Raw genomic sequence first — 15567 nt, forward strand, 5'->3', positions numbered from 1 at the left:
GACATGTTCGGCGTTTGCACAAAACTGCTGTTTACTTGACAGATATTTACAATTTCGCACCGAAAATGGTATCAAAAATGATACCGCACTTTTGTACTGTGAGGTACCAATGAAGAAAGATACGTTTGGCTCAATATACATTCAACATCATACTTTCGGAGGAGGCGATGTAGCTACGTACGGAAATAACAGGCGATAAATGTCCGGATTTACTTAACGCGCAAACTTTTAAGTGAGTGAATGTGTGTGCGCGTGCGTGCGTGCGGTGTGTGTTATTTATTTCAGTCTCATCTTTACACAATACAACAAGTATAAAACACAGCATTGCAAACAACCATTCTTAAGATAGAACTGCAGGAGACACTAATTTTTTATTTGCCCGCCCGCTTAGCTCAGTAGGTAAGAGCGTTGGTCTACGGATCGCGGGGTCGCGAGTTCGATCCTCGGGCGGGGCGTATGTTCTCCGTGACTATTTGATAAACGACATTGTGTCTGAAATCATTAGTCCTCCACCTCTGATAATTCATGTGGGGAAGTTGGCAGTTACTTGCGGAGAACAGGTTTGTACTGGTACAGAACCCAGGAACACTGGTTAGGTTAACTGCCCGCCGTTACATGACTGAAATACTGTTGAAAAACGGCGTTAAACCCAAAACAAACAAACAAACAAATTTTTTATTTATTATAAAAATTTATGTTCCGTCCTAGTACACTATAATTATATTTGTACACATTCTAAACTCTTCTTCTGTACAGTACATGTAAAAACTGAAGGCAATGAATATGTTGCGTGTGGCATTGGCATATCAAAACTTTAGTATAATTTGAAATATTCATGCAACTTACGCGTTAAATTCATAATTATGTGGACGCGTATATACAGACAAGTTAATTCTTAACTTGCACGCGCATTACTAACTTTACGCAAAACTATCTCTATGCATACACGTGTGTCACACCCTATATAGCTCCCTTCGGATATAGCTCCCCGGGGAGCTGTATTCGAGACACGTTTTCGTATATAGCTCCTTGGGACAGAGGAGCTGTATACGAACGCAAGCATGTTCAAACCCGAGTATAACCCCCTACACGTGGGAAAATCAAAATAATAAAACAGTACTGTTCGAGTAATACAAAATACGATAACTTGGCAGTGTATCATTTGGAAATACGATTTCCCATACCACGTTGGAGACAGGTGGGGATTTATAAATTTGATTTCTTGAGCAATTCGTAGGTATGACCTATAGAGCGGGAGTGTGTTGTCACACCTTATATAGCTCGCTTCGGATATAGCTCCTCGGGGAGCTATATTCGGGGCACCTTTTCGTATATAGATATTCTTCTTGTACAGCTCCCTTACTAAAACTGGAGCTATAAACAGAATACCTTTTAGCTTTGTTCCGTATATAGCTCCTCGGTGTTTTATGCAACATGGACCACGTGACTTATTGTCGTATTTTACAGACCAGATAGTGTCAAAATATTTCACACATGATGCCTTAATTATAATGCAAGGGTCATAACTAGTACTTAACCATGCTAGTACTAAACTATATTTGCCAGTCAACATTTCTGGACAGTTTTGAGACTATGGGGCAACTAACTTATTTCGTCAAGTCCGACAAAAAACTAAAATCTTCAGGTACACCTAATTAACGTTCGTTCCAAATTTAATAATTCTGTCTCATAGTACAGAAAAGAAAAATGAGTGCCTGTCACAGTATGATCAAGTATGTATTTGGACTCGAGGGTCATAACTGCTAGTCAAGATACAAAACTTTTAACCCATGTTCCTATCTTCAATTGCTAGTCATTATTTTTGTACAGGATGGTGATTCTTGGTCTAATTGTATCCGTTTTTGGAACTATGTACCTACGCACTATCGCTCTCTAGCTCATACGTACGAATGGCTAGAGAAATCAACTTTATAAATACCCACCTGTCTCCCAAGTGGTGTGGGAAATCGTATATCCAAATGACACTCTATGTTTTGTATTACTCGAACAGTACTGTTGTAGTAATTTCATTTTTTTTCATATATAGAGAGTCATATTCGGGTTTGTACATGCTTCCGTTCGTATATAGCTCCTCTGATTCAAGGAGCTATATACGAAAACGTGTTACGAATACAGCTCCCCGGGGAGCTATATCCGAAGGGAGCTATATAGGGTGTGACAGTGCGTAGATATATAATTCCGAAAATAGATTATGACCCTCGAGAGTCTCAATACATTCTTGATCATATCATACTGACAGGCACTCATCTTCTGTACTATGTGATTGAATTATCAAATTTGGAACAAACGTTAATTAGGTGTACCTGAAGAATTTAGTTTTTGTCGGACTTGACGAAATTAGGTAGTTGCCCCTAAGTCCCAAAACTGTCTAGAAATGTTGACTGGCAAAAACAGTTATTAAGTACTAGCAATGACTCTTGCATTAGCATTAAGGCATCATCTATAAATCTTTATATATATCTTTAAAAATGCGACATAACGAACTGTCCTAAATAAGCCACGTGGTTTATGTTGCATAAAACAATGAGAGGAGCTATATACGGAACAAAGCTACAGGTGTTCCGTTTATAGTTCCAGTTTTAGCAAGGGAGCTATATACGGAGAATATAGCTCCGTAAGAGCTATACATGAAATGGTGCCCCGAATATAACTCCCCGAGGAGCTATATCCGAAGGGAGCTATATAGGGTGTGACACATGTCGAACGTTATATTTGATATGTATCCGCAATTACAAATAAACAGACTTCCGACACACACGGTTCACTATAGAGGTAAAATTCTCAAGTGTAATGTTCACATTTCTGTTTTCTTCGTGAGTTTATCTGCCGCATTCAGTTTAATGGGAAATTATGCCACGGTTTAAGTAATATGGCCAACCCACATCGTATACACGAGAAAAAGCACTCGATTCATTATAATTTCCTTATTACCTGGCAGATTAATAAAAATAAATAACGTAAAAGAAAGTAAAATGGGTGGTTTCCGCGCCACAAAGCGTCTTCCAGAATTTCTAGCTACTTTTCTCAAACACTTCGCTCAAATGTTTTTTTTCACGGATCAAATGTGTCGATAAGGTACACTCTGGAATTTGTCTCAAGGAGCTATATACGAAAACGTGTTTCAAATACAGCTCCACGGGGAGCTATATCCGAAGGGAGCTATATATGGTGTGACAACGCATTTGTTTTTTTTTTTTGTCTCCATCGAATTTGATTTTGTCAAATTCCATGAAGTAAAAAGGAATCAAATTCTATGAAGTAAAAAGGAATTACATACAAAAATATTACATGATTCAAGTGGTTTTTCCCGTGTGCAGAATATCTAAACGTCACGTGGGCTGGCCACCCTGTTAAACCTGTTTTAATTGTCTGGGAAAATATTTCTCACCACCGATTCTACTGACAAAGTCTTCTAGACAGAGATCTATTCCGTCTGTTCAATTTATTTAATCTGGCATGCATATCTTCACATGAAAAAAAAACGAACTTGAATCGGATAGACATAATGTACATTTTCGAAGTCTACTGTGTTTCTTTTTCTTTTTAAGCAAGTTATTCAGAACTGAAAACCTAGGATATTTATTTATTTATTATACCACATTTATATAGCACTCTTTTCATGCACATGTACACGTTCAAAAGTGCTTTACAGAATAAATTGCAAAACTACAAACAAATATGCATACAAAAAATAATGCATTCCACGTTAACAAAAATCAAGAATGTAAAACGTATAGATTAAACAAGATAAACATACATACATATTTAAAAGTATTCAAGTGGCCCTAGGATAGAATACTGTTCTACGCTGTTTTATGATAAAGAAAAAAAGCATCAATGTATCAGTCAGTTAACAAAATATTGTACAAAGAAGTGGCTTTTTAGCAGGCTTTTGAAAACAGCTAGCGTGTCAGCTTCCTTGATCTTTACGGGAAGGGAGTTCCAAAGCTTTGGAACAGTGCACGAAAAGCTGCGATTGCCATACATCATGGTTTTAGTTTTTGGCATAACCAGTGACAGCGTGTCTTGTGATCTTAGGTTTCTGACCGGTTTATACACTTCTATCATATCCCTAATAAAGGCAGGGGACTGATTGTGTAAAGCCTTAAAGGTGTGGGTCGGAACCTTGTACTGCACCCTGTATTTCACTGTCAACCAATTCAGCTCCTTCAGAACCGGTGTTATATGACTGCAACGGGGCGTCTTAGTGATGACGCGAGCTGCCGTGTTCTGGACATGACATGTTGCAACTTGTTAAGTGTGCTGTTTGGGATACCACTTAACAAGGCATTGCAGTAGTCTAACCGTGAAGTTACCAGGCTGTTGATAAGGGTCTTTGTGGCATCACTGGTAAGATACCGTCTGATATGACCTATTCTGCGTAGTTGTGCATACCCAGCCCGGCACACAGAGTTGACTTGTTGTTCCATATCCATACTGTTGTCAAATATTGCGCCAAGATTCCTAATACATTTTGTGGACTTTATCACAGAGTCACTGACATTCACAGTGACGTCATCAATGTACTTGGAGTTACGCTTTGATGTGAATAGCATTACCTCCATTTTATCTGCATTGAGTTTCAGCATGTTGCAATGCATCCACGAGACAATTTCAGCCAGACAGCTCTCAATGCGGCGCAAAGCCTCACTTCTAGCCATAACCTCTGTCAGCTTAAAGGATAGGTATAATTGAGAGTCATCGGCGTAGAAATTATGAAGAAGTCCATGACGTCTGAATATGGCACCCACGGGTTTAGTGTACATGATATAGTTCTTTGGACCAAGCACTGATCCCTGGGGCACACTGTACTTCATCAACATAGGTGTCGACAACTCACCATGCGCTATGCAATGGTGATTAGGTCTGAGACAAGTAGGAAACACAACAGCAGGATGCTATGCACATCCCACCCAAGCTGTTTGCCCTTTCAGTCAAAGTCAAACAGCTTCTTAGCGCAGATTTGTATCATAAACATGGTTTGTACGATTTAAGGTAAAGTGTATGATAGAAAAGTTAAAAAAGAGTTTATGTTTGTCAGTAAAATTATAAAGTAGGCACAGAATGTTATTGCTTGTTATTCTTTATTTTGTTTCTTTGTTAACTGTTAACATGGAAATCGTGGTTATTTTTCACAAAATATCTGCTAAAGTGTAAATAATTGTAGAAATGTAGCGGTAAACCAATACTTTTGCAATGCATTATAATATTATTCGTCAGTGTGTATATAGCCGTGACTGCACTTTTCAATATACAGAATATTACTGGTTATGGAGGTATTTTGCATGTTTTGCAACGTAAGTATATGCAATCACATGTGTTTAAAAAAAATTTCACCAACTGGTGAAAATATTGATAGCTCAGACGGCACATATGCATGTAAAATCATGTAACGTACAAACTAAACCTGCATGCCTGTGGTTCGATGTAAAACGTATTTCGCCCATATCGCTAGATCAATTCTGTTATACATAAACAAAAACATTATTATTATGGTGATATTTTGGACGGACGAGTAAAAATGACCAAGGATTGAATAGTCAAAAATTTATGTGGCTTTGTTATCGTGAACGACGTAAATTAGCGTAAGGTTCCTTGACGCTGGATTGAGGGTTTATAATAAAAAAAAACATGTTTTTGCTGGGAAACTAGCTGAGTTTTGGTGCGTGCAAAAATCCAGCAAGACTCACTGAACCACTCTTCCGTGTGTTACGCCAGCTTAAACAAAGACTTCACTTACCACAAACGAATGTATTTTAGCGAACTTGAAAATGATCAGACGAAAAATCTGAGCTTGACCGATCTAAAGTAATAAATACATCATGAAATAATAATGAATAATAAAGTTTTAAAAAAGAACACGATAGCTAAAAATAACTACTTAAGTGACATCGAGGTTATTTTCATATTTACGATCGTATTTTATCATCCTAGTTTTTGTTTGACAAGTATCAGTGAAAACCGCAAAGTTGTTTAAATAGATCTATATGCAGCTGACACGTGAGATGTATATTTTGTTTTCACAGAAAACGCGCGAATTTTCTTGTTGCATACTCAGTTGTCGTTTTATCGTCTGCTCATTAACCATTGTTGTCATTACCTTGCTGGACTATAATGAACTTGTCCATCTTTGAACTGGCCAGTACTATTAACTGTGAAAATCGTACGCTTTGTCACATCCTATATCCTTAGGACCACAGACACTTGGGGTCTGGAACCCCCAACCCTCAGCCCAACTACTACGCACCTGTATATATTTTTATCTCTATTGTAATATCCGACACAGACAATAATCCACACAAGCAATATTAAACTTATTGACTAATTTGAAAATATATAAAATCTCTCCTAGCTTAAAAACAATATTTTTAATCTATGAAGTGTTATAATTTTCAATTAGTTCAAAAAGTTTAATTTGCTTGTGTGATTATATCTGTGTCTGGATAACAATGAATGATGATAAAATATAAAGTGCGTATATTTGGGCTGAGGGGTTGGGGTCCAGACCCCAAGTTCTGTGCTTAGGACGGCCACATGGGCCAGCACATATTTGTTTTTGACAACACAGAAAAATGACGTCACTCGACCTTCAGCTATTTCCGGAAGTAAAGAAAATGAAAGTAGAAATGCTAAGCCGTTGATTCGTAGATAGTATGCGCGTGGACTTCTTTTTTTTTTTTTTTTTTTTTTTTGCAGTTGGGGAATCAATTTTCAGCACTTTCTTACAAATTGAAATAACCTGGCTTTAGTACGGCATGTCAGCTTTTCATCTACGAAAAGATTTTTGAGCTCGGGATCCCACAGGGGTCCGTAACGGACCAAGGGTACATTGATAATTTTGGAACTTCATCAAATCGCTCAAAAGGTCGTATTTTATGTTGTCTGAGAGTGTCAGTATATGCCTTGGATGTAAGATATAACCGTATTTGAGAGCTACAGACCTAGACATTTCAGAAATATTTTCAAAATAAATTTCGTGTAATAAATGTTGATTCTACGGAAGCGTGAAAGTGCCAGCAGACGCTAATACGTTTTATTACGTTAAGACTGCGGAAAGGATATTGCTCCCTTCGGATATAGCTCCCTGGGGGAGCTATATTTGGAACCGCTCCTTGGGACAGAGGAGCTGTATACGAACACAAGCATGTACAAACACGAACATTGGAAAATTAAAATGCTATAACAGTATTGTTCGAGTAATATAAACATGTCCAATAATGAGACCTTGCTACAAGCTGAAATTCAGGATCAGCTCTGGCTAAAGCATCATCTGAAGAGTCGTAACACGAGTCGTAAACCCGATGAAACACATGTTATTTCAACACTGGTATCCACATTTTTACTTGCCTAAAATGAACATTATGCTTTAGATTTCTACATAGAGGATATTACATGAATAAGTGTCTTTTTATATTGAATTTTTTATTTAACGAGTTGAACAAAATAATACAATGCGAGGCTCTGCCGAGCATTTTATCAATTTTATTCAACGAGCTTAATAAATTCCATGTGGAAAGTCACAAAGGTAATATTCTTATTCTTTTTTATGAATGTTAGCTTTTCCTGCCAAAATATAAAAAATAATCTACTTTCATTAACTACTATAAATAAGTCAATATGACGAACGTCTCCTATACTTGTAACAACGTCAAAGCTTTGTTACACTAGTGTATTATCATCTTTTTTATCGGATGGCTTTTTATGGCCCCCGCTCCCTCCTCCCATCCTCCAGTCTTCGTTACGGCGCGAACCAGAACGCCACAACGAAATGTTCAACATAAATCGCGCGCACGCCAATGCAACATAACGAAATGTCCTAAATAATCCATGTAGTCCATGTTGCATAAAAGCACGGAGGAGCTATATGAAGAATAGAGCTCCGCAGTTGCTCTATACGAAAAGTTGCCCCTTATATAGCTCCCCGAGGATCTACATTCGAAGGGAGCTATAAAGGGCGTGACAACGCTTACTGGATAGCGTACAGTGCAGATTATGACTTACACTTGTCGCAAAGGCAGAAACAATCGTGTCCAGCATGCTGAGGGTTAACAACTTAACATATTAACAGAGGTGGACAAGACAGTAATTTGAATTGGTGAAGAATTTTCAGTATCTACATAAACAACAATTATGGCCGGTTATCAAAATTGTGATATTTTACGACTACATTTTAGTTTTTTTTCTAAATTTAAAAAAAAAAATTTCATTTACGGAGGGAGAAATTCTGCAATCCTCTCCAAAAAGGTGCCAATGAATATCATGAATTTCATTTATAATGCAAACAATCTTAAAAAGAGATTATAACGGTGATAAAGTTACTTGCAAATTGTGCACGTTACGCATCTAAAACTAGATTATTAGAATTTAATTAAAATCTCATCGCTAAATTTCATATTCCTAACGTGTCGCAAACATTCAGTTATTTTAATAAGGTATGAAATTTTACACTTTCAGTGAATATAATTTATTCAAATATTTACATGACAAATATAGCATTGTCATGATGATACTGACTCGAAACATCACCTGACGTGGATGAGTTAATAATTCTGGTGTGTTAACATACTTTCGGCGGAACCCAATATTTCGATATTCCACATTTTAGAAACTGTTTGCAATACCAGTTCTGATTTTTGCTCTAACAAAATTGCATAACATAGATTTATGATACGGTAAAAGTGAACATAAAAATAAAACGCTTGGCTGTTTTGTAACACAATGTAGGAAGAATTAATTACAATTTACGTTATCTCTAATTTAAGGAGAAAATTATTTAAAATAAAGCTTTGAAAGAACAACAAGGTATACGATAAATGAAATAGATAAATAAATAAACATACTCGATGTGTTTGGTCCACTTGACATTGCTTTAATCCTACTCAGTACGAACGCACTTTAGATTAATGTATATCGATAAACTATCTAATTCATATAAATGAGAGATGCGACAAACTGCAGTATATAATCATTCATAAAATTATTTACGCATGCGCAGTCAACAAAACTAAAAGTACAACTTTCGTATGACAGGCAGGTGAATATAGGTAGTAAACTGACCAATGATATAATCTTGTAACTAGTTTAAGCTTGACTCCTTCAAATGCGGATCCATAAACACTGGTTAATAATAAGGTATTTGATAATACGTCACTGTTTAATAGAAGAAATATAATAATACGTCACTGGTTGATAAAAGGTATTTAATAAAATTATCTAGGAAGTACTAAACCTTATAATACAAGTGAACTCATAAACCGAGTGATATGAGCCGTGCCATGAGAAAACCAACATAGTGGGTTTGCGACCAGCATGGATCCAGACCAGCCTGCGCATCCTCGTAGTCTGGTCAGGAATCATGCTGTTCGCTTTTAAAGCCTACTGCAATTAGAAAAACCGTTAGCGAACAGCATGGATCCTGACCTGACTGCGCGGATGCAACCCACTATGTTGGTTTTCTCATGGCGCGGCTCATATATGCTTTACTTGTTGTGTTCGATGCTCTTGAAGATTTTATTGTGAATGTCCCTTTACATTACACGATCAACATTATAACGTATAAATGTATGGTCACTGAAATCAAAATGAATGTCATGGATATAATTGTGGACTGTTTCAATGACCTTAATAATGAAATATATTATATTGCTAGGGGTGCTATTGTCATGTATAAAAGACAAATACGGATTGAGACAGAAGAGTTAACAGTATTATATACATCTTTTGAAAAACTGGGATGCAAGTGTACATATATTTCATATAATGCCAAGGATTGGTCGAAACCCGGAATTTTTATCCATACTACGTTAAACCGTAAGGCGACATGTTTTGATATTCTGAAATAAGTCCAAAAGATTTGTCTCCCTTACCAATCCTTAAAATTATGTTTGCATATCCCACGCATTACTACAAAACGTGATTAGGAAATGACCTACAGAGTTTAGTCGATTTAAGGTAGTTTCCACCAAAATGCTAAATATACTTCCATTTTGTGGTGCATCACACATAGGGCCGCACAAGCAGAACTGTTTAACAAAGCGAAAAGAAGAGAAATGAAATGCTAACAAAGTCAAAGTCCTATACAAAGCATTGTCTGATCAATAGTTAAACTAATCATCATAAATGTTCATGTTTCTGTCCAATACAAACATAATTTATGGCTAAGGATATAATTTGTTATCAGAAATAATAGATTGATTTAATGACCATAATTATATTGGAAAGGTTACAAAAATCAAACCAATTATTCCGCTTTACTTTTACATATTAGCAATGAACTCCACATTTGAAGTTGTACATAACATGAATGCTATATTAACATGTCACACTATTTTATCACAGGCCCATTTACTAAACCTGATACATTACTTGAATATTGTGCATAGTTTGTTGTATCTTGTCAGCTTGAATTATATAACACCTTTTAAATGATAGGAAATAGAGAGTTTATCGATATAACCATTAATTAAGCTTCACGCAAGACGTGTATATAAATGAATTTACTCGAGTAATTAAATCATTCACTAATTCCATGTTACTTTAATACTAAAATCAAAGCCCTGAAAGGACTGATAGCCAGTGCTTAATGAGTGATTATTTCAACCGATACACCTGAAGAATCAACATTTCATTGTGCATAGACCGGTCATGATTTGAACAATGTTGTTAGAGGTCCACTAGACAATGCTACATGCCAAATATCTAAGTTTTGGTTCAAGGCAAGAATATTTTTAAAGGTTTTCCCTTTACAATTCTATGTAAAACTAAGTTTGCTCCAGGATAGGCCAATTTCAACCCTAACCCCGAACCCTAACCCTAACCAAACAGCAGAGTGATTCCGAATATTTCGAATATGGATATAAAGTTCATAATTATTTTACCATTCGTTGCTGCTTGTTTTTGTTGTTTAATACAGAAGTCCTCAGTTCCCCACACACTCACACAATACCAAGATTATAAAACTAAATATGGGACTATTTTTAAACGTGTGATGCGAGCACAAAAATAGAAGAAAAACTCAAAAGACGCGGAGTTGAAACTTGGTACATTGTAGTTGATTTAGAGCTATAGCAACTTGCTAAAGCTCCGGCTAAAACAATAAACAAGAAATGTAGGATAGAGGTCTTAATATCTGACATAATTTCAAACCAAACTGCCAGAGTCACAGTAGACTATCAAGTGTATGTGTGGTTTCGGGTTTAACGTCTTAGAAACAGCATGCATGCATGTCGGGTTGGTGGCAGGTTATGCTGTAAAATATTTTGTCTTGAAATACGCATTATCAGTAAACAGTCACTTAAAGACATAAAAATATCGAGAATTACATGAAGAAAACGCGGGAAAATAATTACCTAGGTACTAAAATAAAAGGGCTGGAAACTACGGCTAGTTAACAAACGAGGAAAAACGTGAATCATTTCATTTGAATCTTCCCTTCCACATCCTGCATTGCAAATGCAAATTACAATACTGTGGAGTGCGATATTGGGTGTGAGTTCATAAGTGTTCCAAAATGATGAAATAAATCATCAAAACAGCACGAGCGAAAATGTCTTTTATTTCACTAAATGACGATTAACGAAAATATAAAGATATACTAATCTTATATGTAATTATAAAGCGACTGAAATATTTACCGTTGAATTTCACTAATCGCTTCAGGCAAAGCGCACGGGGAAAAGACTGTATATGTGGATGTACCAGCGGGTTCGAACCGGTGACCCTTAGGTAGAGAGGTCAATGTTGTATGGGATGCTGAATTAAATTGCATCCTTTTAAAATCAATTATTCATTTACGTGATGCGTTTCCACCAGACATAAGGACTGCAATATTTACATATTTGAATCATTTTTTTTAAACATCTAAAATGTAAAAGTTCATAATCTTATTGAAATAATTAAATGTATACGAAACGACAAGAATATTTATTTATAATGACATGACTGTGTTTTTTGTTGTTTTGTTTTGCACATTGTTTAAGTTAAACTTTAAATATATGAAAATATTTGTTGATGTGTGGTTTACAAAATGGCATCTTTTTCTGTTCTATCATTTAATCACTGCGCACTATACTCCAAGCATCGTGTTAAAGCAAACGGTACTCGCATGCAGTCGATTAAGCCCTCTACAGACGGTAGGTTTTTGTTGTACAACACTAATTATCTCAAAGATGTACAATTTTGAAAGTGTACATTTTTCACATACAGACAGTATTCCATTTCCATAAAAATCACAGAGATTTACCTAGTTAACATAGTGCATCAGGTACTGAAAAAAATGTAACTATTAATAATAAAAATAATATTCACCCTTTTATGTTCCATAAATTTGATTACGTATGACACAAATGAGTCACGCCATGAGAAAACCAACATAGTGGCTTTACGACCAACATGGATGAAGACCAGCATCTGCATCCGTGCAGTCTGGTCATGATCAATGATGTTTGCTTTCAAACTCTATTACAATTAGAGAAACCGTTAGGGAACAGCATGGACCAGACTCGGAAACGCACTATGTTGGTTTTCTCATGGCGCGGCTCAAATCATTTAACTTTTCAGTGTCATCCTTTTTCTATTATGCATTAGAAGCCATTTTATATTTAGATTTGTGTTTATTTTTTGGGCAATTGTTTCTGGAATTTCATTCACTTGCCTCTTATCAACTAATTATTTACCAATTTGTTGCTTGTCAACGTGGGTGGTACGTAAGGCAAAACTTACGAAATAGAACATGTCCTAATCTGTAAGTCAAGACTTAAGATTTACAAAATCAAGGAATAGCATCGTACACACGGTAATATTTGGCTGTACATCTTGAATTTAATTGGTGTTGTACAACAAAAACTTACCGTCTGTAGAGGGCTTTACATTTCGTTTATCTTGCATTATGTATAAAACATGTTTGTCTAGTGTGAGCACAAGGAGACTGATTGTGCATGAGATTTGAACTGTAGTCGTACACATGTATTTGACAATTTATTTCTGCTTTGCAGCGAACTAAAATTATACCAAATGGAATTTGGCATCTCTTTCAATCGGACAGAAGATGATTTTTCTTAGATTCCATTCGTCATTTCTCTGCATCTTCAAAACTGATTCATGAAAGATTGATATTTTCTATTTCTAAGAGGAAGTGCATTTTCTTTATTGATGGTTTCAAACATGTTTGTACACAAAAATGCATTTTAGAATGCATCCTTTATAAGATTTGATGCATCGGTCAGATATTATAATTAAACGAGATTTTATGTTAATTATATTGTAGTATCTTATTGTATGCATGATGTTCATTGTTTCTTGCGCATGCGTTCGTGTCAGTTTAAACTATGTCGCATATAAAGTTAAATGGTGTATCTATTGTATTTTAACTGGATGAAATATGCTAGATATCTTCCAATATTGCTAAATTTAAAAAGGGTCATATTAAAAATACGCATATATATTTCTATGACAGTAACAATAACTAACTGATGAATAATTTCGACATTCCTTTTATTTAAATCACACACCATATAATCATACTTGTTGTTCGCGTTGAAAATGGAAGTGAAAAATGAAAGTGTTTGTGCTTAAACATCAACATGTGAGTAGAAATAACAAGTTCTTTAAATGGCCTGACAAGTTCACAGTACTGTTACACCTCAAAATGGTAGCAACGCATTTTGATGGTAACTACCAAAATTCGTCAGAGTTTTGGTAGCGACAAAATACGTTGCAAGGGTACATATGATGTGTTGTGGATCGTGAAATGGAAGTATTTTGGTAGTTTTTTTTTTTACATCAGGGACTGTGCTAATTTTTACATTACTCACAAAAGAGAGAGATAAAAGGAGGGAATGTCTCTTATATAAATAGTGGAGGAGGGGTTCGGAGTTCGGCCTCAAACGACTCTTCCTATGCAACAACATTGTATTGTTTTGTTGTTTTAATGTTCTAGTGTTGTCGGAGGGATAGTCCAAGTACGAAAATGTTGAATTCTGTAAAACGAAGTATAAATGTGAGGATGGCACGTGGGTCCTCCGCCTAGATATTTTTTAAAAACATCTCACATAAACATAAACGGTGAATTCGGTGCGTGTTTAGGGGTCTTAGATAATTTTTTCTGGCAAAAAAGATTTTTGTTTTCGTTTTAAAGATGAGTAGTTTCGAGTGTCCACCACAGATATGTAAAAGAATCTCTATACTTGCTAACGGGCGTTTGTAAAACCTGTCCCAGGGTCATGCGAACGACGCATCAAATAATTGTGATGAACAGTTGTGCCAAGTTCCTTCAATATCTCTTGATGTATGCCAGAGTTGCATTGACCTCTCTCACGTGTGTTCCAATGGTCCTGCTTGACTTAATCCAGAGTCGTTATATTTTCAAGGTCAAAAAGGTCCAGATCGGATGAGCGACTAAGTTCCATCATGACTCTCTTTGAAATAATATTGTCCATTCATCACAAAATATTCTTTTTGTAAATCGTAAAGATTACTATCAATACCGTTTTGCGTCGGATGTGTACATGTACATATCCAACACATTTGGGTACTACATTTTTGTAAACTACCAAATTATGTTGAGTGTTATGCAGTTTGGTAGTGACTACCAAAACTCGGCCGAATTTTGGTAGTGACTACCAAAATGCGTTGCTACCATTTTGAGGTGCAACACAGCACTGTAGGACCACATTTGTAACAGATTTCGTACGTATGCGATCGCATTCGTAACAGGTAAAATGTGTTACGAATGTGTTTGCCCAACATGGGGGTTGACATGAGAAGCACATAAGCATCATGTTGAGTTTATGCTGCAAATGTTCAATGAGTTGGTTGTCATCGATCGCGAGTGTCAATGACATCATAAAAATATTTCCGACATTCAGTAAATGGCCTCGAATGTCAATTTGACGTGTGGCCAGATCAGCATTTCGGGCCCACATCGTTCGCTGTATTTCAAGAGGCTTATTCTACTTGAATTTCTGACCTCGACATGCTAAATGTCACATGCCCAGTATGGTTCGAACCGGTGCGAATCATTTTGGCATGTCTTTTTTATCATTTCTGGTCAAACAGGGGCTACCACAAATTATTACACTTGTATGACGGATCATTGCTAATTAGACCCACCTTGTGCTGCGAACTATGCTATGATTTTAGATCACCGATTTTCAATTCTACACACAGTGCTGTGAGGTACATGTATATAGCATCTTTATAAATCAGCCGAATTAGGAGGCTGTGCTTCGTGCGATATATTAATGTCATGTTCTTAGTATAACTGCCCATTTCATATCAGAATTTTCAAATTATAGGTACAAATGATCGCTGGATAAAGAGGGCTCATGTCCTGTTGCTACATGTATATACCATCAAGTTCACGCTTGAACTTAGATTTGTTTTTCAATTTGTTGTACATTATATATGTGCTTATGTACGCCATAGATCACGGTACTATCTGTATGCTTATAAATCAATATTCTAAGCCTTCAACTTATAGTCATTTGTAACTGTATTTTTTATAGGCATAATGCCATATGTCCTGTTTAATTCTTTTTTTGCAGTGTT

At 36.1% G+C, this 15567-nt stretch overlaps 1 protein-coding gene across 1 annotated transcript in view; it reads right to left on the reverse strand.

The window, feature by feature from the left end:
- Positions 1-9018, reverse strand: part of LOC123525422 (probable thiopurine S-methyltransferase) — a 29008-nt gene extending 19990 nt beyond the window's left edge. The window contains exon 1 of the mRNA XM_045304464.2: positions 8862-9018. Coding sequence (XP_045160399.1) covers positions 8862-8886 — 25 coding nt within the window. The 5' untranslated portion in view covers positions 8887-9018. The remainder of the gene's footprint in view (positions 1-8861) is intronic.
- Between the last annotated feature and the right edge of the window lie 6549 nt (positions 9019-15567).

The sequence above is a fragment of the Mercenaria mercenaria genome, chromosome 3 (assembly GCF_021730395.1).
Source record: "Mercenaria mercenaria strain notata chromosome 3, MADL_Memer_1, whole genome shotgun sequence".
Taxonomy (NCBI): domain Eukaryota; kingdom Metazoa; phylum Mollusca; class Bivalvia; order Venerida; family Veneridae; genus Mercenaria; species Mercenaria mercenaria.